A 27,614-nucleotide genomic window follows, 5' to 3' on the forward strand; every position below is an offset into this window, starting at 1 on the left:
TCATCATATTTGGTGTAATCTGATCATCGATCATGTGTTCATCATATTTAGTGTAATCAATCTGATCATGTGTTCATCATATTTGGTGTAATCTTATTTTTTATTTTTTTTATTTCTCTCCCGTGATTCCGTAGTCCTAACGTGGCCGTAGGTTATATGGAACCGTGGGTGCTGAACGGAAATTGCCATCGCATACGAACTCCACGAACTTTCTCCACTGTTTCCTGTCCTGAGCCGCGTTCTTGTTGGCATAATCGGGTGAAATACCGTACGCTGCTAGATCCATCTCCACTTGTTTGATCCACGTCTTTTTAGGTGCATTTCTTAATACTTTCCAGCTGTCTGGCCTGGTTCGCCATAGGGTGCGGTATGGGAGACGGTGCTCATCCATCCTGCAAACATGTCCAAACCATCGGAGGCGGGCACGTTTAATCAAGACGTTGATTTCCAGTTGGTGAGAACAGCGACGGCGAACTTCCTCATTCGGGATCTTGTCAAGGAGTGTAACTCCAAGAATCCGGCGGAGGCAGCGCATTTGGAACACCTCCAATCTTCTCACGTCTGCCTCTAAGACCCTGTCCACACGGACACGGGTATTTTTATAACCGTGACTTTTTTGATGCGGTTCGGCCGTTCGTCCACACGAAAACGCACTGAAACCGAACATTTTTGAAAACCCCTGCCAGGGTGAGTATTTTCAGAAACGCCGGTTACAGTGTTGTCGTGTAGACAGTGAAACCGGGGATTTTACCTTGCGACGTCAGAGTGTGCGCCGTTATCCGCTGTGTTTGACGTCAGATTTGCGCTTCTGATGGGCCAACGTGGCTTTACGGTTAAGGTTTATATCGCCGCCTGCTGGCGTGGCATGCTCTTGACCGCGCTTGATACGTGTTTTTGCGTTTTCATGTAGACGTAGACCGAGCATGTGTGGACGGGATTTTTTTTAAAAACGCAAGTAGGCGTCTAGAGGCTGTTTTGCCTTCAATCATTTCTACAGACCAAACAGGGTTTGTCAAGGGAAGGCACTCTTTTCACAATGTCAGGCGTCTATTTGACATATTGTACTCTCCCTCAACTTCTACCACCCCTGAGTTGGTTATTTCGATGGATGCAGAGAAGGCATTTGATCGTGTGGAGTGGCCTTATTTGTTCCATACATTAAAAAAGTTTGGATTTGGCTGTAAATTTATCTCTTGGATCAAACTTCTTTATGCTTCTCCTTTGGCCCGTGTCCGCACAAACAATGATTACTCAGATTATTTTCCCCTTGGACGTGGTACTCGGCAGGGCTGTCCCCTTTCCCCCTTATTGTTCGCCATCGCTATTGAACCATTGGCAGTGGCCCTTAGATCTAGTCAAATGATGGGCATTATAAGAGGGGGCGCTGTGCACAAACTGTCTTTATATGCTGACGACCTTTTACTTTTCGTCTCTGAGCCAGACAGATCTATACCCCACGTTTTAGATCTACTGAAGGTATTTGGGCAGGTTTCGGGGTATAAACTGAATCTTCATAAGAGTGAACTCTTGCCTATAAATTCAGCAGCTATAGCATACCCTCTTTCAAAATTGCCATTTAAGACATCATTAAATCAATTCAACTATTTGGGCATCTGCGTAACTAAGAACTACTCTGACCTGTTTAACTGTAATTTCTCTCCTCTGTTGGATCGATTGACCAAAGATCTTCATCGTTGGTCTCTATTGCCTCTTTCTCTTGCGGGTAGGATAAATTGTATAAAAATGAATGTACTGCCTAAATTTCTGTATCTTTTTCAATGCATACCGGTTTTTATTCCAAAACGTTTCTTTCACTCTTTAGATTGCACTATTTCTCAATTTATTTGGAATGGAAAAACTCCAAGAATACAGAAAGGCATTTTACAAAAAACTAAGGAGCTGGGGGGTTTAGCACTACCTAACTTCTTGTTTTATTACTGGGCTGCAAATGTTCGTAATATGTTAATCTGGTGCTGTTCCAGCGGTCAGCCTCCACCCTGGTTAAGGGTCGAGGAGGCTGCTTGTGGCAGCACTTCGCTTACGTCTCTTTTGTGTCTTCCTCTCTCGTTATCACCTTTAACCTTCTCCAGTAATGTTATAGTTAAAAATTGTCTTAAGATCTGGCGTCAACTCAGGCGGCATTTTACTTTACAGTCAACACCTCTTCTATGCCCTGTACATTCTAACCCCCTCTTTCCTCCCTCTCTCATTGATAAGGCTTTTGCGGCCTGGGTGGACCACGGGATCATTTCCATTAAACATCTTTACATTGACGGAACATTCGCTTCTTTTGAACAATTGACTCAAGTTTTTAACTTACCAAGGTTCCACTTTTTCAGATACTTGCAAGTCCGTGACTTTGTCCGTAAGCATTTTCCGGGGTTCCCCTTGATCCCACCCTCCACCATTGTTGATACCATATCAAATATCAATCCTTATCAAAGAGGGGCCATCTCTACGATTTATAATACCTTTTTCACATGTTGCCCTTTGGATTCTGACAGTCTGCGGATTACCTGGGCTAGGGATCTTAATATAGAGATAGAGACAGATACATGGCATTCGATTTTGAAACATGTTCACACGTCATCTGTTTGTGCTCGCCACGGGGTTTTACAGTGTAAAGTGGTCCACAAGGTACATTGGTCTAAAAGTAAATTAGCCCGTATGTTCCCTGACATTGATCCAAGCTGCGACAAGTGTCATGTAGAACCGGCTAATCTAACTCATATGTTCTGGACTTGTCCTGCTTTATCTCTTTTCTGGGAGTCGGTTTTTGACTCACTTTCCGCTATTACTTCAGTCAATATCCATCCCTCTCCGCTAATCGGCTTGTTTGGAGTTTTACCTCCTAATTACTCATTGCCGTCTCATTTCGCAGAGTTGGTAGCTTTTCTTACGCTGCTGGCGAGACGTTGCATTTTGATGAACTGGAAGGGTCCTCGAGTCCCTTCTCATACTCGGTGGATAAAAGATGCCTTATTTTTTGTTAAATTGGAAAAAAATAAACACTGCCTTCGTGGTTCCATGATTAAATTTTCAAGAATTTGGTTACCCTTTTTTGAGCATGTTAAATCTCTGCAACTGGACGCAGTCTCAATTGACTGACTGACCACCCAACCCTGCACTTTCAGTGGTTTTTCAGTTTTCAACTGATATTATCGTTACCAGCACACATTATTTTCTAAGTTTTGAGGTTACTCAACTTTACTTGCTGGACCTAGTTAAGGCTGACCTTGTCCTATTTCTGTATTATGACATAAAGCTCTGTTATATATTACATACTATACTAAACCTGTTAGTACTGTGAGGGATTTTGTGATGGTGTTTTTGTATTAATGTTTTTTTTTTTATTTTTTTTATGTCTGTTTTTTTTGTGTGTGTTTTTTTATTATATTATTAGTTTTTATATTATTTTTTTATATTGATTGTTTGTCTTTGGTGTTGTGAAAAATTCAATAAATAAATCATATATAAAAAACGCAAGTAGGAAAAACTCTGGTTATAAAAATACCCGTGTCCGTGTGGACAAGGCCTAAGAGTACCCAAGTTTCCGCTCCATATAGGAGGATTGGTAGAATCAGAGTGCGGTATAAACGAACCTTCGTTGCTGTTGTTAGAGACTTTTTCCTCCAGATGCACCAGGAAGTCGAACCAAAGGCCGAAGTTGCAGATCCGATTCGGTGGGTAATGTCAACTGATGCTGCGATCTTGTTACCTTGAAAGGTCGACCCCAGATATTTGAATGTTTCGACTTGTTCTAGCTGGATTCCATTAAGGTATACAACTGCCGGAGAGTTGTCTGAAGTCATAACAACTGTTTTGACAGTGTTGATTTTAAGCCCAAATCTTGTAGCTTCTTCGACGATATCCTGGATAATTATGGAGGCTTCGGCATCATCATCTGTGAGAAAAACACTGTCGTCAGCATACATCAGATCTGTGGCATGTTCGGCAACCCAAGCTCCAAATCTCACTCCGCGTCGTCCAAAGAAGACCTGCCTCATGATGCAGTCCACGACACTGTTAAACAGGCTGGGAGAAAGAATGCAGCCCTGTCTAACTCCCGAATTCACTTGAAAGTCGGTTGTCACTCCTCCTTGAACTCGTACATGGCTGGTAGACCCCTCATAGGTGTTCTGGAGGAGGCGTATGATCTTTGGAGGGTACCCTTCCGCTCGTAGTGTGTTCCATAAGGCTGGGCGGTGCACGCTGTCGAAGGCTGCAGAGAAATCAATGAAAACCATCACTGTTCTTTTGCCACATCGGATCCTTTCTTCGAGGAGTTGGCGAAGGGAGAAGATCTGATCGCAACAGCTGCGATCTGGCCGGAATCCCGCTTGTTCTTCTCTAGCCGCTTCCTCACGGCGTTTAAGCATCCTACGGTAAATGATCTTCATGAATACCTTACCAATGATCGACAGGAGACTAATGCCACGATAGTTTTTGCACTCAGACTTGTCCCCTTTCTTGGAAATCGGGATGATGGTCGCCCGTTTCCAGGCAGTAGGAATAACTTCAGTCCTCCATATCTGTCCTAGCAACATGTGTAGGCAGCCTTCCAGAACTTCTCTTCCATGTTTCAAGGCCTCTGCCACTACACTATCCACTCCAGGAGCCTTGTTGTTCTTTAATGATTTAATGGCGACTCGTAATTCAGGTAAAGAAGGTTCTAGGTCATCCACATAGGTGCTCTGTTCCTCAACCGGGTCTGGATTTACCGTCAGGCCTTGAGGGGCAGGATGGTTGAGCAGGTCTTGGAAGTACTCCTTCCATCGGTTTAAGCATTCCTCATTTGATCTTAGGAATTTCCCCATCGAGTCCTTGATATTATTGACCAATGGCTTGTTCTTCCCTGCTAAACGCCGGATGGTTGAATATAAGGTACGGAATTCTTTGCGTTTAGCTGCTGTTTTCATTTCCTCAGCAATTTCCTCCCAATAGGCGGCACGTTCCTTCTTTAGCCTCTTTCGTATGATCTTATGAAGGCGACGATATTCATCCAGGTTAACTAGCTTATTCTTCTTTCGTTGTTCAATAAAGGCCAATGTTTCCCCGGTGATCCAAGGCTTGGATCTGTGCTTCGATGGTGGGCACACTGCCGATGTACAATCGGAGATCAATTCGGTGAACTCATTCATGGCCCTGTCCACTGACGTTTTTAAATTGCCATTATCATCTACAATGGAGATGGCGTTGAATCGGTTTTGAAGGTCAATTTCAAAGGCTTCACGGACTTTAGGGTCCTGTAGAAGGGCGACATTGAGTTTCTTCCCATGTTTTGGTGATGTTGGAGGACGTTTCAGTCTTAGGCGAACTTTCGCGCGTACCATACAATGATCCGAGCCACAGTCCGCACCACGCATCACTCTGACATCCTGTAACGAGGATCTAAATCGATGGGAAATCGCTATAAAGTCGATACAAGCTCTATCCTTCCCGTTGGCAGATCTCCATGTTAATTGATGGTGAAACGGGTGGCGGAAGAGCGTGTTTCCGATCGAAAGGTCATTCATTGCGGCAAACGAGAGGAAACGAGTTCCATTGTCGTTGATGGATCGCACACCAAAAGGACCTAGTACTCCAGGCCATGCATGGTCGTCACGTCCAGTGTGAGCATTTAAATCACCCATGAGTATATTAATGTCAGACCGAGGTAACATATCCCAGGTGTCTTGAAGTTGGCAATAGAAATCGTCCTTTGCCGCATCCGTGCTGACCTCAGTTGGCGCGTAGACTACTACCAGGTTCGAGTTAATAATACCATGGAGTGAGAGCACCGCAATTCGACTAGAAATGGGTTGAAAACCGGCGACATATCGATTAAAGTTGCTGTCCACGAAGAAACCTACACCTTCCACATGTTTGGTCCCGCCGAAGAAATAGAGCTTGAAGTTCGTTCGCTGATGAGGGACAGTGACAGACATGTTCCCAAAATCAGTTAATCTCAATTCTGTGATGGCCGTAATGGCGACGTTGTACTTGGCCAATTCTTGAGCCACCTGTTCTCGTTGTCCCACTGCATATCCGGTTCTAATATTCCATGTGGCGAGAAAGACGGGGCGTTTAGTCGAAACCGGTGGACCAGGTAGCGGTTGACTTCCCCTTCCAGTAGCATACTTCTCACCGACGTCCTGGGATTGGGAAGTGACCAACATCGACGCATCGGCTAGCCCGGATGCGGTAGCATTTTTCGGGTTTCGTACTTGAGCTTTGTCCATTCAGATTCAAGCCTAGGTTTTTACGACCAGTGGGCAGCTGGTCAACCCTCCTCCTTTATCCGGGCTTGGGACCGGAAGGGGATGTGTTTGTCCCCAGGCGGAGTTTTGGTGTAATCTGATCATGTGTTCATCATATTTGGTGTGATCCGATCATGTGTTCATCATATTTGGTGTGATCTGATCAGGTGTTCATCATATTTGGTGTAATCTGATCATGTGTTCATCATATTTGGTGTAATCTGATCATGTGTTCATCATATTTGGTGTGATCCGATCATGTGTTCATCATATTTGGTGTGATCTGATCAGGTGTTCATCATATTTGGTGTAATCTGATCATGTGTTCATCATATTTGGTGTAATCTGATTTTGTGTTCATTACATTTGGTGTAATCCGATCATGTGTTCATCATATTTGGTGTAATCTGATCTTGTGTTCATTATATTTGGTGTAATCCGATCATGTGTTCATTATATTTGGTGTAATCTGATCATGTGTTCATCATATTTGGTGTAATCTGATTTTGTGTTCATTATATTTGGTGTAATCCGATCATGTGTTCATCATATTTGGTGTAATCTGATCTTGTGTTCATTATATTTGGTGTAATCTGATCATGTGTTCATTATATTTGGTGTAATCTGATCATGTGTTCATCATATTTGGTGTAATCTGATCATCGATCATGTGTTCATCATATTTGGTGTAATCTGATCTTGTGTTCATCATATTTGGTGTAATCTGATCATGTGTTCATCATATTTGGTGTAATCCGCTCATGTGTTCATCATATTTGGTGTAATCCGATCATCGATCATGTGTTCATCATATTTGGTGTAATCTGATCATGTGTTCATCATATTTGGTGTAATCCGATCATCGATCATGTGTTCATCATATTTGGTGTAATCTGATCATGTGTTCATCATATTTGGTGTAATCTGATCATGTGTTCATCATATTTGGTGTAATCTGATCTTGTGTTCATCATATTTGGTGTAATCTGATCTTGTGTTCATCATATTTGGTGTAATCTGATCATGTGTTCATCATATTTGGTGTAATCCGATCATGTGTTCATCATATTTGGTGTAATCTGATCATGTGTTCATCATATTTAGTGTAATCTGATCATCGATCATGTGTTCATCATATTTGGTGTAATCTGATCTTGTGTTCATCATATTTGGTGTAATCTGATCATGTGTTCATCATATTTGGTGTAATCTGATCATGTGTTCATCATATTTGGTGTAATCTGATCATGTGTTCATCATATTTAGTGTAATCTGATCATGTGTTCATCATATTTGGTGTAATCTGATCATGTGTTCATCATATTTGGTGTAATCTGATCATGTGTTCATCATATTTGGTGTAATCTGATCATGTGTTCATCATATTTGGTGTAATCTGATCATGTGTTCATCATATTTAGTGTAATCTGATCATGTGTTCATCATATTTGGTGTAATCTGATCATGTGTTCATCATATTTGGTGTAATCTGATCATGTGTTCATCATATTTGGTGTAATCCGCTCATGTGTTCATCATAGTTGGTGTAATCTGATCATGTGTTCATCAGGAGTCCTCTAATGTGTTAACCCATTCAGCAGAGTTCCCCAAGATAACTTGTTTGCACAAACCCATATTGTGACATAATCTCCTCCATGAAGTGTTGGCTTGAGTGACTGTACGCATCACTCTAATGACCTCTGACCTCTGACCTGTGTGTTGCAGATCCCAGATGGGGCGTCACTGGCCATGAGCATGAAAGACACGAGAGAGAACACACTGGGCAGAGGTACAGCAACACACCTCACACACACACACACACACACACACACACACACACACTCGTGAAACACGCTTGCAGTGACACACTGTTAGTGGACATCATGACGGCGTCCGCTTTAGAGGAATATGCGAATCTGTGCTGCGCTTTCCTCTCAGTGGCAGCATAAACACACTACAGAAATGAGCAAACGTCACGCTGATTCATCCGGCTCCGTCACGCGGAGCCTCAGAGCCACACCCACCTATTACATCATCACCACACCGACCAATGGGAGGAAAGAGGCGGATCTTTCCCAGAGAGTTCTCTTTGGCTGTTGCAAACTCTAGAAACGAACTTCGTTCTGTCCTGGTCTTATTCGACATGACATCACAGCAGTATATTGGGGCCTTTACATGTGCACAATACTCACACACACACACACTCACACACTCACACAACTCAGTTATGAACTCACGTGTTTCTGTTGATTCACAGCTAAAGATCTGGACACAGAGAAGTACGTTCATCTGGTGAGTGAGCTGGACATCTCTAAATCTCTTCTGCTCAGTAATAATCAAGTGTTATACTTTATCAGTCGTCTCGATTGCTTAAACTATTGTGTAACACATGATATTCAAAAATACACACAGTTCTCGCACGGGGTCAGAGCTTTTCACAGTGATGAGAATCCTCTATAACGCATAAGCTCTCGTAAACACACTCAGCTCTCGCTAGACGAAGACTGTGTGTGTTTGACGGATGGTTTAACTCTGCTGTGTGTGTGTTTGACGGATGGTTTAACTCTGCTGTGTGTGTGTTTGACGGATGGTTTTACTCTGCTGTGTGTGTGTTTGACGGATGGTTTAACTCTGCTGTGTGTGTGTTTGACGGATGGTTTAACTGCTGTGTGTGTGTTTGACGGATGGTTTAACTCTGCTGTGTGTGTTTGACGGATGGTTTAACTCTGCTGTGTGTGTGTTTGACGGATGGTTTAACTCTGCTGTGTGTGTGTTTGACGGATGGTTTAACTCTGCTGTGTGTGTGTTTGACGGATGGTTTAACTCTGCTGTGTGTGTTTGACGGATGGTTTAACTCTGCTGTGTGTGTGTTTGACGGATGGTTTAACTCTGCTGTGTGTGTTTGACGGATGGTTTAACTCTGCTGTGTGTGTGTTTGACGGATGGTTTTACTCTGCTGTGTGTGTGTTTGACGGATGGTTTAACTCTGCTGTGTGTGTTTGACGGATGGTTTAACTCTGCTGTGTGTGTGTTTGACGGATGGTTTAACTCTGCTGTGTGTGTTTGACGGATGGTTTAACTCTGCTGTGTGTGTGTTTGACGGATGGTTTAACTCTGCTGTGTGTGTGTTTGACGGATGGTTTAACTCTGCTGTGTGTGTGTTTGACGGATGGTTTAACTCTGCTGTGTGTGTGTTTGACGGATGGTTTAACTCTGCTGTGTGTGTGTTTGACGGATGGTTTAACTCTGCTGTGTGTGTGTTTGACGGATGGTTTAACTCTGCTGTGTGTGTGTTTGACGGATGGTTTAACTCTGCTGTGTGTGTGTTTGACGGATGGTTTAACTCTGCTGTGTGTGTGTTTGACGGATGGTTTAACTCTGATGTATGTGTTTGACGGATGGTTTTACTCTGCTGTGTGTGTGTTTGACGGATGGTTTAACTGCTGTGTGTGTGTTTGACGGATGGTTTAACTCTGCTGTGTGTGTGTTTGACGGATGGTTTAACTCTGCTGTGTGTGTGTTTGACGGATGGTTTAACTCTGCTGTGTGTGTGTTTGACGGATGGTTTAACTCTGCTGTGTGTGTGTTTGACGGATGGTTTAACTCTGCTGTGTGTGTGTTTGACGGATGGTTTAACTCTGCTGTGTGTGTGTTTGACGGATGGTTTAACTCTGCTGTGTGTGTGTTTGACGGATGGTTTAACTCTGCTGTGTGTGTGTTTGACGGATGGTTTAACTCTGCTGTGTGTGTGTTTGACGGATGGTTTAACTCTGCTGTGTGTGTGTTTGACGGATGGTTTAACTCTGCTGTGTGTGTGTTTGACGGATGGTTTAACTCTGATGTATGTGTTTGACGGATGGTTTTACTCTGCTGTGTGTGTGTTTGACGGATGGTTTAACTGCTGTGTGTGTGTTTGACGGATGGTTTAACTCTGCTGTGTGTGTGTTTGACGGATGGTTTAACTCTGCTGTGTGTGTGTTTGACGGATGGTTTAACTCTGCTGTGTGTGTTTGACGGATGGTTTAACTCTGCTGTGTGTGTGTTTGACGGATGGTTTAACTCTGCTGTGTGTGTGTTTGACGGATGGTTTTACTCTGCTGTGTGTGTGTTTGACGGATGGTTTAACTCTGCTGTGTGTGTGTGTTTGACGGATGGTTTAAGTCTGCTGTGTGTGTGTTTGACGGATGGTTTAACTCTGCTGTGTGTGTTTGACGGATGGTTTAACTCTGCTGTGTGTGTGTTTGACGGATGGTTTAACTCTGCTGTGTGTGTGTTTGACGGATGGTTTAACTCTGCTGTGTGTGTGTTTGACGGATGGTTTAACTCTGCTGTGTGTGTGTTTGACGGATGGTTTAAGTCTGCTGTGTGTGTGTTTGACGGATGGTTTAACTCTGCTGTGTGTGTGTTTGACGGATGGTTTAACTCTGCTGTGTGTGTTTGACGGATGGTTTAACTCTGCTGTGTGTGTGTTTGACGGATGGTTTAACTCTGCTGTGTGTGTGTTTGACGGATGGTTTTACTCTGCTGTGTGTGTGTTTGACGGATGGTTTAAGTCTGCTGTGTGTGTTTGACGGATGGTTTAACTCTGCTGTGTGTGTGTTTGACGGATGGTTTAACTCTGCTGTGTGTGTGTTTGACGGATGGTTTAAGTCTGCTGTGTGTGTTTGATGGATGGTTTAACTCTGCTGTGTGTGTTTGACGGATGGTTTAACTCTGCTGTGTGTGTGTTTGACGGATGGTTTAACTCTGCTGTGTGTGTGTTTGACGGATGGTTTAACTCTGCTGTGTGTGTGTTTGACGGATGGTTTAACTCTGCTGTGTGTGTGTTTGACGGATGGTTTAAGTCTGCTGTGTGTGTTTGATGGATGGTTTAACTCTGCTGTGTGTGTTTGACGGATGGTTTAACTCTGCTGTGTGTGTGTTTGACGGATGGTTTAACTCTGCTGTGTGTGTGTTTGACGGATGGTTTAAGTCTGCTGTGTGTGTTTGATGGATGGTTTAACTCTGCTGTGTGTGTTTGACGGATGGTTTAACTCTGCTGTGTGTGTGTTTGACGGATGGTTTAACTCTGCTGTGTGTGTGTTTGACGGATGGTTTAAGTCTGCTGTGTGTGTTTGATGGATGGTTTAACTCTGCTGTGTGTGTTTAACGGATGGTTTAACTCTGCTGTGTGTGTTTGACGGATGGTTTAACTCTGCTGTGTGTGTGTTTGACGGATGGTTTTACTCTGCTGTGTGTGTGTTTGACGGATGGTTTAACTCTGCTGTGTGTGTTTGACGGATGGTTTAACTCTGCTGTGTGTGTGTTTGACGGATGGTTTAACTCTGCTGTGTGTGTGTTTGATGGATGGTTTAACTCTGCTGTGTGTGTTTGACGGATGGTTTAACTCTGCTGTGTGTGTGTTTGACGGATGGTTTAACTCTGCTGTGTGTGTGTTTGACGGATGGTTTAAGTCTGCTGTGTGTGTTTGATGGATGGTTTAACTCTGCTGTGTGTGTTTAACGGATGGTTTAACTCTGCTGTGTGTGTTTGACGGATGGTTTAACTCTGCTGTGTGTGTGTTTGACGGATGGTTTTACTCTGCTGTGTGTGTGTTTGACGGATGGTTTAACTCTGCTGTGTGTGTTTGACGGATGGTTTAACTCTGCTGTGTGTGTTTGACGGATGGTTTAACTCTGCTGTGTGTGTTTGACGGATGGTTTAACTGCTGTGTGTGTGTTTAACGGATGGTTTAACTGCTGTGTGTGTGTTTGACGGATGGTTTAACTCTGCTGTGTGTGTGTTTGACGGATGGTTTAACTCTGCTGTGTGTGTGTTTGACGGATGGTTTAACTCTGCTGTGTGTGTTTGACGGATGGTTTAACTGCTGTGTGTGTGTTTGACGGATGGTTTAACTCTGCTGTGTGTGTGTTTGACGGATGGTTTAACTCTGCTGTGTGTGTTTGACGGATGGTTTAACTCTGCTGTGTGTGTGTTTGACGGATGGTTTAACTCTGCTGTGTGTGTTTGACGGATGGTTTAACTGCTGTGTGTGTGTTTGACGGATGGTTTAACTCTGCTGTGTGTGTGTTTGACGGATGGTTTAACTCTGCTGTGTGTGTTTGATGGATGGTTTAACTCTGCTGTGTGTGTTTGACGGATGGTTTAACTGCTGTGTGTGTGTTTGACGGATGGTTTAACTCTGCTGTGTGTGTGTTTGACGGATGGTTTAACTCTGCTGTGTGTGTTTGACGGATGGTTTAACTCTGCTGTGTGTGTGTTTAACGGATGGTTTAACTCTGCTGTGTGTGTGTTTGACGGATGGTTTAACTCTGCTGTGTGTGTGTTTGACGGATGGTTTAACTCTGCTGTGTGTGTGTTTGACGGATGGTTTAAGTCTGCTGTGTGTGTGTTTGACGGATGGTTTAACTCTGCTGTGTGTGTTTGACGGATGGTTTAACTCTGCTGTGTGTGTTTGACGGATGGTTTAACTCTGCTGTGTGTGTTTGACGGATGTTTTAACTCTGCTGTGTGTGTGTTTGACGGATGGTTTAACTCTGCTGTGTGTGTGTTTGACGGATGGTTTAACTCTGCTGTGTGTGTGTTTGACGGATGGTTTAAGTCTGCTGTGTGTGTGTTTGACGGATGGTTTAACTCTGCTGTGTGTGTTTGACGGATGGTTTAACTCTGCTGTGTGTGTTTGACGGATGGTTTAACTCTGCTGTGTGTGTTTGACGGATGGTTTAACTCTGCTGTGTGTGTTTGACGGATGGTTTAACTCTGATGTGTGTGTTTGACGGATGGTTTAACTCTGCTGTGTGTGTGTTTAACGGATGGTTTAACTCTGCTGTGTGTGTGTTTGACGGATGGTTTAACTCTGCTGTGTGTGTTTGACGGATGGTTTAACTCTGCTGTGTGTGTGTTTAACGGATGGTTTAACTCTGCTGTGTGTGTGTTTGACGGATGGTTTAACTCTGCTGTGTGTGTGTTTGACGGATGGTTTAAGTCTGCTGTGTGTGTTTGACGGATGGTTTAACTCTGCTGTGTGTGTGTTTGACGGATGGTTTAACTCTGCTGTGTGTGTTTGACGGATGGTTTAACTCTGCTGTGTGTGTTTGACGGATGGTTTAACTCTGCTGTGTGTGTTTGACGGATGGTTTAACTCTGCTGTGTGTGTTTGACGGATGGTTTAACTCTGCTGTGTGTGTTTGACGGATGGTTTAACTCTGCTGTGTGTGTTTGACGGATGGTTTAACTCTGCTGTGTGTGTTTGACGGATGGTTTAACTGCTGTGTGTGTGTTTAACGGATGGTTTAACTGCTGTGTGTGTGTTTGACGGATGGTTTAACTCTGCTGTGTGTGTGTTTGACGGATGGTTTAACTCTGCTGTGTGTGTGTTTGACGGATGGTTTAACTCTGCTGTGTGTGTTTGACGGATGGTTTAACTCTGCTGTGTGTGTTTGACGGATGGTTTAACTCTGCTGTGTGTGTGTTTGACGGATGGTTTAACTCTGCTGTGTGTGTGTTTGACGGATGGTTTAACTCTGCTGTGTGTGTGTTTGACGGATGGTTTAACTCTGCTGTGTGTGTGTTTAACGGATGGTTGAACTGCTGTGTGTGTGTTTGACGGATGGTTTAACTCTGCTGTGTGTGTGTTTGACGGATGGTTTAACTCTGCTGTGTGTGTGTTTGACGGATGGTTTAAGTCTGCTGTGTGTGTTTGACGGATGGTTTAACTCTGCTGTGTGTGTGTTTGACGGATGGTTTAACTCTGCTGTGTGTGTTTGACGGATGGTTTAACTCTGCTGTGTGTGTTTGACGGATGGTTTAACTCTGCTGTGTGTGTTTGACGGATGGTTTAACTCTGCTGTGTGTGTTTGACGGATGGTTTAACTCTGCTGTGTGTGTTTGACGGATGGTTTAACTCTGCTGTGTGTGTTTGACGGATGGTTTAACTCTGCTGTGTGTGTTTGACGGATGGTTTAACTGCTGTGTGTGTGTTTAACGGATGGTTTAACTGCTGTGTGTGTGTTTGACGGATGGTTTAACTCTGCTGTGTGTGTGTTTGACGGATGGTTTAACTCTGCTGTGTGTGTGTTTGACGGATGGTTTAACTCTGCTGTGTGTGTTTGACGGATGGTTTAACTCTGCTGTGTGTGTTTGACGGATGGTTTAACTCTGCTGTGTGTGTTTGACGGATGGTTTAACTCTGCTGTGTGTGTGTTTGACGGATGGTTTAACTCTGCTGTGTGTGTTTGACGGATGGTTTAACTCTGCTGTGTGTGTGTTTGACGGATGGTTTAACTCTGCTGTGTGTGTTTGACGGATGGTTTAACTCTGCTGTGTGTGTTTGACGGATGGTTTAACTCTGCTGTGTGTGTTTGACGGATGGTTTAACTCTGCTGTATGTGTGTTTGACGGATGGTTTAACTCTGCTGTGTGTGTTTGACGGATGGTTTAACTCTGCTGTGTGTGTTTGACGGATGGTTTAACTCTGCTGTGTGTGTGTTTAACGGATGGTTTAACTCTGCTGTGTGTGTTTGACGGATGGTTTAACTCTGCTGTGTGTGTTTGACGGATGGTTTAACTCTGCTGTGTGTGTGTTTGACGGATGGTTTAACTGCTGTGTGTGTGTTTAACGGATGGTTTAACTCTGCTGTGTGTGTTTGACGGATGGTTTAACTCTGCTGTGTGTGTTTGACGGATGGTTTAACTCTGCTGTGTGTGTGTTTGACGGATGGTTTAACTGCTGTGTGTGTGTTTGACGGATGGTTTAAGTCTGCTGTGTGTGTGTTTGACGGATGGTTTAACTCTGCTGTGTGTGTTTGACGGATGGTTTAACTCTGCTGTGTGTGTGTTTGACGGATGGTTTAACTCTGCTGTGTGTGTGTTTGACGGATGGTTTAACTCTGCTGTGTGTGTTTGACGGATGGTTTAACTCTGCTGTGTGTGTGTTTGACGGATGGTTTAACTCTGCTGTGTGTGTGTTTGACGGATGGTTTAACTCTGCTGTATGTGTTTGACGGATGGTTTTACTCTGCTGTGTGTGTGTTTGACGGATGGTTTAACTGCTGTGTGTGTGTTTGACGGATGGTTTAACTCTGCTGTGTGTGTTTGACGGATGGTTTAACTCTGCTGTGTGTGTTTGACGGATGGTTTAACTCTGCTGTGTGTGTTTGACGGATGGTTTAACTCTGCTGTGTGTGTGTTTGACGGATGGTTTAACTCTGCTGTGTGTGTGTTTGACGGATGGTTTAACTCTGCTGTGTGTGTGTTTGACGGATGGTTTAACTCTGCTGTGTGTGTGTTTGACGGATGGTTTAACTCTGCTGTGTGTGTGTTTGACGGATGGTTTAACTCTGCTGTGTGTGTTTGACGGATGGTTTTACTCTGCTGTGTGTGTGTTTGACGGATGGTTGAACTGCTGTGTGTGTGTTTGACGGATGGTTTAACTCTGCTGTGTGTGTTTGACGGATGGTTTAACTCTGCTGTGTGTGTGTTTGACGGATGGTTTAACTCTGCTGTGTGTGTGTTTGACGGATGGTTTAACTGCTGTGTGTGTGTTTGATGGATGGTTGAACTGCTGTGTGTGTGTTTGACGGATGGTTTAACTCTGCTGTGTGTGTTTGACGGATGGTTTAACTCTGCTGTGTGTGTTTGACGGATGGTTTAACTCTGCTGTGTGTGTTTGACGGATGGTTTAACTCTGCTGTGTGTGTTTGACGGATGGTTTAGCTGCTGTGTGTGTGTTTGACGGATGGTTTAACTCTGCTGTGTGTGTGTTTGACGGATGGTTTAAGTCTGCTGTGTGTGTGTTTGACGGCAGGTTCTTCCACATGATGATCTGGGCGAGAACAGAAAGACTCACAGACACAGTCAGAGGAAGAAAGTGTTGCCGGAGATCTACCTCACACGCTTGCTCTCCACTAAGGTAGTGGATAAACTCACACACACACACAACCACAGCCGCCAGTGATGAGACGCGACACTCACATACTGTTCCATCAGTGGGAAACACTACTGACCTCCTAAAGGCTCATATCATGGGAACGAAGTGCCTCCTCTCTGTCCACACGGACCTTTCCAAGGACTGTAAATACACTCTTTATTGCAAAGTGTGCTGACATAAACAAGCTTCAGGTGCTCCAGAATATAACAAGACACTGGTAATAAAGGTAAATGAAAATAAGGCCTGTTCAGGGTAATTCAGTCGAGCTCCCCTTAACTCTTTCCCGTCATTGATGGACATTTCCGGCTTTCCGTGTTTTCCCTGTTATACGGTAGGGGGCGCTATTAAACATCTACTGAACGAGTACTGAATCTCCTGATCAAAACACAGGAGAAGAAGCAGAAACTAGCGATAGAAGCATTGATGAAGCGATCATAAAACACTAAACAAATCAAAACGGTCTAATGTTCCCAAATGAAATGTTGAAGCATGAAGAGGAAACGCCTGAAGCTTTGAGGTGTTGAGGAGCTCGATCTACTCCATCTGTGTTTAATCATCGCTCTGAATCCCTTCTGGAGGAAGACTTTGACTGAAACGTCTCAGCTTTTTGCTCAAAATATTGCTTTTTTATTAAACTTACCCACATTCAAGGGTTGATAAAAAAAGCAGTTTTATTCTAGCTTCATGTTTTCTTTTTTTAAAGCAGAGGCTCTTTTCTTTTTTCATATATTGCATGTTCAGATATTTATACAACAAAATAATTTAGGGGCCATGAACATTCTTTTGGCTGAACTTTTTTTTTTAAAAACGCTATTGGGGAAAGAGTTAAAGTCACTGTAAAACTGAAGTTACACGGGTCCCTTCTCCTCTATTGTGCCGTATATCGAGTGAAACGCTTCTAGAACAAGAACAAATGTGGGCAGGGCTTGATTGTGTCTGTGGGGAACTGATTGGATGGTTGTGGTTTGCTATTGGCTGATCTCATGTGAGTGACAGGTTATAGCCCCGCCCTTGTCATCAGAGAAGAGAAGAGATGCTGTAAGAGGGAGTTATTCTGATTCAAGATCATTAACACAATAATGATAATCATTTATAATAAACACTGCAATATTCCATAAGAAACAGACAGAAGCGAGGGATGATGGTGTTGAAAGTCTACGTGAAAGTGTCCCATCGTGTCCTTCAGGAAGACATCATGACCACCGATGTTTATGATGTCACAACCATGAGCTCATTAACATACAGTATGTTTTAAAGGGACAGTAGCAGAGAGATGTGGACTGTAGACCTCAGGTGAAACTCAATCCCACCAGAGAGCGCTACACATGAAGACTAATACGTGTGTGAATGTGTGTGTGTCAGGGAACACTGCAGAAATTCCTGGATGATCTCTTCCAAGCCATCCTCAGCATTCCTCTGGAGAATCCACCGTTTGCTATCAAGTACTTCTTCGACTTTCTGGAGGAACAGGCAGACAAGCGCGGCATAACCGATCCGGACACGTTACACATCTGGAAGACTAACAGGTATTATTATTACACTCTTCTGAAATGCTTGATTCTGATTGGTCAAGTGATGGTTGATTCTGATTGGTCTGTCACGGTCAGTTATTCGTCAATAGCCGCACTGTATAATGAGGCTCATCCGGGTATTTGAGGCCAGTGCTTCTTTCATTCGGGGTCCTTAAAAAGTCTTAAATGGTATAAGAAAAGTCCTAATTATCACTTCAAGAGGTCATATGGCTTAATGTGAATATTAAACTTCAAAACACAGCGATTTAAGGTCATCCTATTATGGTTTTTCAAATATATTCCCTTTCATGCACTGTGTAATAAAGCTGGTTGTGAATGGAAGCGTTCTAGAAAGTTGTAAAGTCGAAAGTGCACAATAGATAAAGTTATTGTCTCCCAAAAGAAAGAATCGACTGAGAACAAGTCATCTGTAATTCGAATCACACTGCGTTACGGTTCTGTCACTAGAAAATACATTTGCATAATGCCTATGTTGTACGTTGTCTGTCAGTGAACAACTTGACCCCCGCACTAAATCAGAAATAAACACATGGGTTTGTTGATGAACATACTCTTGTTAATGCTGATGGTGAGGAATTACAGTTGCAACATCTCACAATGTTCCTCAAACTGAGCAGCGCATCACTGAGAAACACTGAGTCCTGCTCGAGTCCTGCTGCGATGGAGGTTCGGGTTGAATAACTAGTTCTTACAATGTTTCATCATTGGACTCGCACTCAGATTGATATGGTAAAATCGACGTCATCGTTCGTACTGTCTTCAGTTTACGGTGTACAATCGCTGAGCTTTAGGAAGCCTCCGGAGCTGAAGTTCAGTTATGGTAATGGCCGTTTTTTTTCTTTTTCGACTCACGCTGTACACGGTAGACCAATCACAACAGACTGAGCCCTCTGACCAATCAGAGCAGAGTAGACCAATCACCACAGACTGGGCCATCTGGCCAATCAGAGCAGAGTAGACCAATCACAACAAACTGAGCCCTCTGACCAATCAGAGCAGAGTAGACCAATCACAACAGACTGTGCCATCTGACCAATCAGAGCAGAGTAGACCAATCACAACAGACTGTGCCATCTGACCAATCAGAGCAGAGTAGACCAATCACAACAGACTGTGCCATCTGACCAATCAGAGCAGAGTAGACCAATCACAACAGACTGAGCCGTCTGACCAATCAGAGCAGAGTAGACCAATCACAACAGACTGAGCCCTCTGACCAATCAGAGCAGAGTAGACCAATCACAACAGACTGAGCCGTCTGACCAATCAGAGCAGAGTAGACCAATCACAACAGACTGGGCCATCTGACCAATCAGAGCAGAGTAGACCAATCACAACAGACTGGGCCATCTGACCAATCAGAGCAGAGTAGACCAATCACAACAGACTGAGCCCTCTGACCAATCAGAGCAGAGTAGACCAATCACAACAGACTGGGCCATCTGACCAATCAGAGCAGAGTAGACCAATCACAACAGACTGAGCCATCTGACCAATCAGAGCAGAGTAGACCAATCACAACAGACTGGGCCGTCTGACCAATCAGAGCAGAGTAGACCAATCACAACAGACTGGGCCCTCTGACCAATCAGAGCAGAGTAGACCAATCAAAACAGACTGAGTCATCTGACCAATCAGAGCAGAGTAGACCAATCACAACAGACTGAGCCCTCTGACCAATCAGAGCAGAGTAGACCAATCACAACAGACTGGGCCATCTGACCAATCAGAGCAGAGTAGACCAATCACAACAGACTGGGTCATCTGACCAATCAGAGCAGAGTAGACCAATCATAACAGACTGAGCCCTCTGACCAATCAGAGCAGAGTAGACCAATCACAACAGACTGAGCCATCTGACCAATCAGAGCAGAGTAGACCAATCACAACAGACTGAGCCCTCTGACCAATCAGAGCAGAGTAGACCAATCACAACAGACTGGGCCATCTGACCAATCAGAGCAGAGTAGACCAATCACAACAGACTGGGCCCTCTGACCAATCAGAGCAGAGTAGACCAATCACAACAGACTGGGCCATCTGACCAATCAGAGCAGAGTAGACCAATCACAACAGACTGGGTCATCTGACCAATCAGAGCAGAGTAGACCAATCACAACAGACTGGGCCCTCTGACCAATCAGAGCAGAGTAGACCAATCACAACAGACTGGACCATCTGACCAATCAGAGCAGAGTAGACCAATCACAACAGACTGGGCCATCTGACCAATCAGAGCAGAGTAGACCAATCACAACAGACTGGGCCCTCTGACCAATCAGAGCAGAGTAGACCAATCACAACAGACTGGGCCATCTGACCAATCAGAGCAGAGTAGACCAATCACAACAGACTGAGCCCTCTGACCAATCAGAGCAGAGTAGACCAATCACAACAGACTGGGCCATCTGACCAATCAGAGCAGAGTAGACCAATCACAACAGACTGTGCCATCTGACCAATCAGAGCAGAGTAGACCAATCACAACAGACTGAGCCGTCTGACCAATCAGAGCAGAGTAGACCAATCACAACAGACTGAGTCATCTGACCAATCAGAGCAGAGTAGACCAATCACAACAGACTGGGCCCTCTGACCAATCAGAGCAGAGTAGACCAATCACAACAGACTGGGCCATCTGACCAATCAGAGCAGAGTAGACCAATCACAACAGACTGGGCCATCTGACCAATCAGAGCAGAGTAGACCAATCACAACAGACTGCGTCATCTGACCAATCAGAGCAGAGTAGACCAATCACAACAGACTGGGCCCTCTGACCAATCAGAGCAGAGTAGACCAATCACAACAGACTGGGCCATCTGACCAATCAGAGCAGAGTAGACCAATCACAACAGACTGCGTCATTTGACCAATCAGAGCAGAGTAGACCAATCACAACAGACTGGGCCCTCTGACCAATCAGAGCAGAGTAGACCAATCACAACAGACTGGGCCATCTGACCAATCAGAGCAGAGTAGACCAATCACAACAGACTGGGCCATCTGACCAATCAGAGCAGAGTAGACCAATCACAACAGACTGGGCCATCTGACCAATCAGAGCAGAGTAGACCAATCACAACAGACTGGGCCCTCTGACCAATCAGAGCAGAGTAGACCAATCACAACAGACTGGGCCATCTGACCAATCAGAGCAGAGTAGACCAATCACAACAGACTGGGCCATCTGACCAATCAGAGCAGAGTAGACCAATCACAACAGACTGGGTCATCTGACCAATCAGAGCAGAGTAGACCAATCATAACAGACTGAGCCCTCTGACCAATCAGAGCAGAGTAGACCAATCACAACAGACTGGGTCATCTGACCAATCAGAGCAGAGTAGACCAATCACAACAGACTGGGCCACCTGACCAATCAGAGCAGAGTAGACCAATCACAACAGACTGGGCCATCTGACCAATCAGAGCAGAGCAGACCAATCACAACAGACTGGGCCATCTGACCAATCAGAGCAGAGTAGACCAATCACAACAGACTGGGCCATCTGACCAATCAGAGCAGAGTAGACCAATCACAACAGACTGGGCCATCTGACCAATCAGAGCAGAGTAGACCAATCACAACAGACTGGGCCCTCTGACCAATCAGAGCAGAGTAGACCAATCACAACAGACTGGGCCATCTGACCAATCAGAGCAGAGTAGACCAATCACAACAGACTGAGCCATCTGACCAATCAGAGCAGAGTAGACCAATCACAACAGACTGGGCCATCTGACCAATCAGAGCAGAGTAGACCAATCACAACAGACTGGGCCATCTGACCAATCAGAGCAGAGTAGACCAATCACAACAGACTGAGCCATCTGACCAATCAGAGCAGAGTAGACCAATCACAACAGACTGGGCCATCTGACCAATCAGAGCAGAGTAGACCAATCACAACAGACTGGGCCATCTGACCAATCAGAGCAGAGTAGACCAATCACAACAGACTGAGCCGTCTGACCAATCAGAGCAGAGTAGACCAATCACAACAGACTGAGCCCTCTGACCAATCAGAGCAGAGTAGACCAATCACAACAGACTGAGCCGTCTGACCAATCAGAGCAGAGTAGACCAATCACAACAGACTGGGCCATCTGACCAATCAGAGCAGAGTAGACCAATCACAACAGACTGAGCCGTCTGACCAATCAGAGCAGAGTAGACCAATCACAACAGACTGGGCCATCTGACCAATCAGAGCAGAGTAGACCAATCACAACAGACTGAGCCGTCTGACCAATCAGAGCAGAGTAGACCAATCACAACAGACTGGGCCATCTGACCAATCAGAGCAGAGTAGACCAATCACAACAGACTGAGCCGTCTGACCAATCAGAGCAGAGTAGACCAATCACAACAGACTGGGCCATCTGACCAATCAGAGCAGAGTAGACCAATCACAACAGACTGGGCCATCTGACCAATCAGAGCAGAGTAGACCAATCACAACAGACTGGGCCATCTGACCACTCAGAGCAGAGCAGACCAATCACAACAGACTGGGCCATCTGACCAATCAGAGCAGAGTAGACCAATCACAACAGACTGGGCCATCTGACCACTCAGAGCAGAGTAGACCAATCACAACAGACTGGGCCATCTGACCACTCAGAGCAGAGTAGACCAATCACAACAGACTGGGCCATCTGACCAATCAGAGCAGAGTAGACCAATCACAACAGACTGGGCCATCTGACCAATCAGAGCAGAGTAGACCAATCACAACAGACTGGGCCCTCTGACCAATCAGAGCAGAGTAGACCAATCACAACAGACTGGGCCATCTGACCAATCAGAGCAGAGTAGACCAATCACAACAGACTGAGCCATCTGACCAATCAGAGCAGAGTAGACCAATCACAACAGACTGGGCCATCTGACCAATCAGAGCAGAGTAGACCAATCACAACAGACTGGGCCATCTGACCAATCAGAGCAGAGTAGACCAATCACAACAGACTGAGCCATCTGACCAATCAGAGCAGAGTAGACCAATCACAACAGACTGGGCCATCTGACCAATCAGAGCAGAGTAGACCAATCACAACAGACTGGGCCATCTGACCAATCAGAGCAGAGTAGACCAATCACAACAGACTGAGCCGTCTGACCAATCAGAGCAGAGTAGACCAATCACAACAGACTGAGCCGTCTGACCAATCAGAGCAGAGTAGACCAATCACAACAGACTGAGCCGTCTGACCAATCAGAGCAGAGTAGACCAATCACAACAGACTGGGCCATCTGACCAATCAGAGCAGAGTAGACCAATCACAACAGACTGAGCCGTCTGACCAATCAGAGCAGAGTAGACCAATCACAACAGACTGGGCCATCTGACCAATCAGAGCAGAGTAGACCAATCACAACAGACTGAGCCGTCTGACCAATCAGAGCAGAGTAGACCAATCACAACAGACTGGGCCATCTGACCAATCAGAGCAGAGTAGACCAATCACAACAGACTGAGCCGTCTGACCAATCAGAGCAGAGTAGACCAATCACAACAGACTGGGCCATCTGACCAATCAGAGCAGAGTAGACCAATCACAACAGACTGGGCCATCTGACCAATCAGAGCAGAGTAGACCAATCACAACAGACTGGGCCATCTGACCAATCAGAGCAGAGTAGACCAATCACAACAGACTGGGCCCTCTGACCAATCAGAGCAGAGTAGACCAATCACAACAGACTGAGCCATCTGACCAATCAGAGCAGAGTAGACCAATAACAACAGACTGGGCCATCTGACCAATCAGAGCAGAGTAGACCAATCACAACAGACTGAGCCATCTGACCAATCAGAGCAGAGTAGACCAATCACAACAGACTGGGCCATCTGACCAATCAGAGCAGAGTAGACCAATCACAACAGACTGGGCCATCTGACCAATCAGAGCAGAGTAGACCAATCACAACAGACTGAGCCGTCTGACCAATCAGAGCAGAGTAGACCAATCACAACAGACTGAGCCCTCTGACCAATCAGAGCAGAGTAGACCAATCACAACAGACTGAGCCGTCTGACCAATCAGAGCAGAGTAGACCAATCACAACAGACTGGGCCATCTGACCAATCAGAGCAGAGTAGACCAATCACAACAGACTGAGCCGTCTGACCAATCAGAGCAGAGTAGACCAATCACAACAGACTGGGCCATCTGACCAATCAGAGCAGAGTAGCTCTTGGAAAGGAGGGATTTAGAGAGATTGATTGAAGAATGGTGATCTGCAATGTTTATTATGAGTGTGTATTATGAGAAAATGAAACAGTTTTTTACCTTTGATGCCTGTAAACCTTATGGTATCATAAGCATGTGGTATCATAATCGTATATAATATAATAATATTTTAAATGAATACAAATGTAATAATTTTATTCATCCTTTTTCTTAAAAAAAATTTAAAAGGCTGAAATGTGATGTTTATCATTTATTAGAAAACCATTGTATTATTTGAATTGTAAAGTTGTTTAAATTGTCATTTTATGGTGTGGACTACAGATCTCAATCTATCCTGCTCTTATGGCATTAAAAAAGCTCTTAACTAAAATTAATAAATGTAATATATAGTAATAAATAATGTACTGAATTAACACTGCTGACCATACTGAGTTTCATCTAAAGTTAAGACAAACAACATTGGCACAAGCAGCAGTTATTAATCGTGTGTGTGTGTGTGTGTGTGCGTGTGTGTGTGTGTTCAGTTTGCCTCTGCGCTTCTGGGTGAATATCCTGAAGAATCCTCAGTTTGTGTTCGACATCGATAAGACGGATCACATGGACGCGTGTCTGTCTGTCATCGCTCAGGCTTTCATCGACGCCTGCTCACTGTCTGACCTGCAGCTGGGCAAAGTGAGATCACACACACACACACACACACACACACACACACACAAACAGGCGCACACATCTTTGTGGGGACTCTCCATAGGCATAATGGTTTTTATACTGTACAAACTGTATATTCTGTCCCCTTACACTGCCCCTACCCCTACACCTACCCATCACACACACACACACACACACACACACTGCCCCCACCCCTAAACCTACCCATCACACACAACTTTCTGCATTTTTACATTTTCAAAAAACATTACTTAGTATGATTTATACGCTGTTTTCCTCATGGGGACCGCTGGCTGGTCCCCACAATGTAGGTAATTTCAGGTTTTACTATACTTGTGGGGACATTTGGTCCTCACAATGTAATATAAACTTGAACACACACACACACAGGAGTCAAGTGTAACAGATCTCTGACCAGCTGCTGTGTGTATTTCAGGATTCTCCCACCAATAAGCTTCTGTATGCCAAAGAGATCCCGGAGTACAAGAAGAGAGTGCAGAACTACTACCGGCAGATCCAGGAGATGGCGCCACTGAGCGAGCAGGAGATGAACGCGCACCTGGCCGAGGAGTCACGGGTGAGTGAGTTCCCTTAAGAGGAGCCTCAGAGACACACCCACTGTTACACCTCAGAGGGGGCGGAGCCTCAGAGACACACCCACTGTTACACTTCAGAGGGGGCGGAGCCTCAGAGACACACCCACTGTTACACCTCAGAGGGGGCGGTGCCTCAGAGACACACCCACTGTTACACCTCAGAGGGGGCGGAGCCTCAGAGACACACCCACTGTTACACCTCAGAGGGGGTGGAGCCTCAGAGACACACCCACTGTTACACCTCAGAGGAGGCGGAGCCTCAGACACACCCACTGTTACACCTCAGAGGGGGTGGAGCCTCAGAGACACACCCACTGTTAAACCTCAGAGGGGGTGGAGCCTCAGAGACACACCCACTGTTACACCTCAGAGGGGCGGTGCCTCAGAGACACACCCACTGTTACACCTCAGAGGGGGCGGAGCCTCAGAGACACACCCACTGTTACACCTCAGAGGAGGCGGAGCCTCAGACACACCCACTGTTACACCTCAGAGGAGGCGGAGCCTCAGACACACCCACTGTTACACCTCAGAGGGGGTGGAGCCTCAGAGACACACCCACTGTTAAACCTCAGATGGGGGTGGAGCCTCAGAGACACACCCACTGTTACACCTCAGAGGAGGCGGAGCCTCAGACACAACCACTGTTACACCTCAGAGGGGGCGGTGCCTCAGAGACACACCCACTGTTACACCTCAGAGGGGGCGGAGCCTCAGAGACACACCCACTGTTACACCTCAGAGGGGGTGGAGCCTCAGAGACACACCCACTGTTACACCTCAGAGGGGGCGGTGCCTCAGAGACACACCCACTGTTACACCTCAGAGGGGGCAGAGCCTCAGAGACACACCCACTGTTACACCTCAGAGGGGGTGGAGCCTCAGAGACACACCCACTGTTACACCTCAGAGGAGGCGGAGCCTCAGACACAACCACTGTTACACCTCAGAGGGGGCGGTGCCTCAGAGACACACCCACTGTTACACCTCAGAGGGGGCGGTGCCTCAGAGACACACCTCAGAGGGGGCGGAGCCTCAGAGACACACCTCAGAGGGGGCGGAGCCTCAGAGACACACCCACTGTTACACCTCAGAGGGGGCGGAGCCTCAGAGACACACCCACTGTTACACCTCAGAGGAGGCGGAGCCTCAGACACACCCACTGTTACACCTCAGAGGGGGCAGAGCCTCAGAGACACACCCACTGTTACACCTCAGAGGGTGCGGTGCCTCAGAGACACACCCACTGTTACACCTCAGAGGGGGCGGAGCCTCAGAGACACACCCACTGTTACATCAGCACCTCACAACCAATGGGAGTTTGAAGGCGTTTACCAGAAAGATCACTGACAAGTTGTTTCAAACTTCATTTTGGCTTGAATTTGTTCTGAATGACGTCACACTAGTTCGTTCTTTGATTTCGCTAGCAGTAAATCGTGATCTTAAGCACACAATGCAGTTATTGCAATACGCCATGCATGTCAGCTGCATTATACACTTGAGGAATGCAGAAATATACTTTGCACATAACATTCATATGCACTTGATGTTTACTGAAAAAGAATTTCTGAATGATTTTTGCCACAGAAATACAGGAATGAGTTCAACACCAACCTGGCCTTAACAGAAGTCTACAAGTACGCCAAGAAATATCGCAGTCAGGTGAGTCACTGTCCAGTGTGTGTGTGTGTGTGTGTGTGTGTGTGTGCAGATGAGCTCGTTCCTGCTCGTTTGACATGAAAGCGATCACATGAGGGTTTGCCAAACACTGAGTGTGTGTGAATGTGCAGTGTGTGTTTCACTGCATGAGTGTGAAGGAGACGGCTTTATTCTCAGTCAGAGAACTGGGATTTATTTATTTCATTTTTTGTGACTTGAATTCTTCCAGCTGAAAAGTTAAAACACACACCACATGTGCTCATGTCAAGCTTAAAAACACTCACTGAAACCACCCTGTCACCGTATACAGTGTGTGCTGGACTGTGAGAAACAGACACACACACACTTCTGCTGTTGTAGTTCTCCAGTCCAACACTATAGTTCAGGAGCGTTTGAGACGTCTTGAGTCGGACTGAACTCCAACACTGCAGTTCCCTTTCAAGGGAACTTCGAGCTGCGTCAAACGCTGTGGGAACGCCCCTGCGTTGTGCGTCATGAAGCACGTATGGAATCAGCCCAATGGAGAGACGGAACGTCATAGGCGGGTGACGTCATCGACCAGGAAACTATAAAGCACCCCAAAAACACAAGCGCATCAGCTTCTGTGCCTTCAGTCGCGCTATATGTGAATCTGTCTGAATGTAAACACTGTGTCTGTCTTTAGTATTTGCTAGGCAGGAGTTATCACATTTACACCACACAAACAATTTTGTATGAGAGACTATGGCGAGCGAACGGCATTTAAGAAGTGTGTTTCTCCCTGCTCGCGCTACCTAACGGGCGGGGATAC

At 45.4% G+C, this 27,614-nt stretch overlaps 1 protein-coding gene across 1 annotated transcript in view; it reads left to right on the forward strand.

Annotated features, from left to right (window-relative positions):
- plxnd1 (plexin D1) overlaps positions 1-27,614 on the forward strand; it is a 142,422-nt gene that overhangs the window by 109,106 nt on the left and 5,702 nt on the right. Inside the window, 7 exon segments of the mRNA XM_056240447.1 lie at positions 7,965-8,028; positions 8,497-8,531; positions 16,045-16,149; positions 17,530-17,693; positions 24,425-24,572; positions 25,006-25,146; positions 26,753-26,827. Of these exon segments, the coding sequence (XP_056096422.1) occupies positions 7,965-8,028; positions 8,497-8,531; positions 16,045-16,149; positions 17,530-17,693; positions 24,425-24,572; positions 25,006-25,146; positions 26,753-26,827 (732 nt within the window).

Source organism: Rhinichthys klamathensis, unplaced genomic scaffold (genome assembly GCF_029890125.1).
Source record: "Rhinichthys klamathensis goyatoka isolate OS25496 unplaced genomic scaffold, OSU_Roscu_1.1 h1tg000599l_1, whole genome shotgun sequence".
Lineage (NCBI taxonomy): Eukaryota > Metazoa > Chordata > Actinopteri > Cypriniformes > Leuciscidae > Rhinichthys > Rhinichthys klamathensis.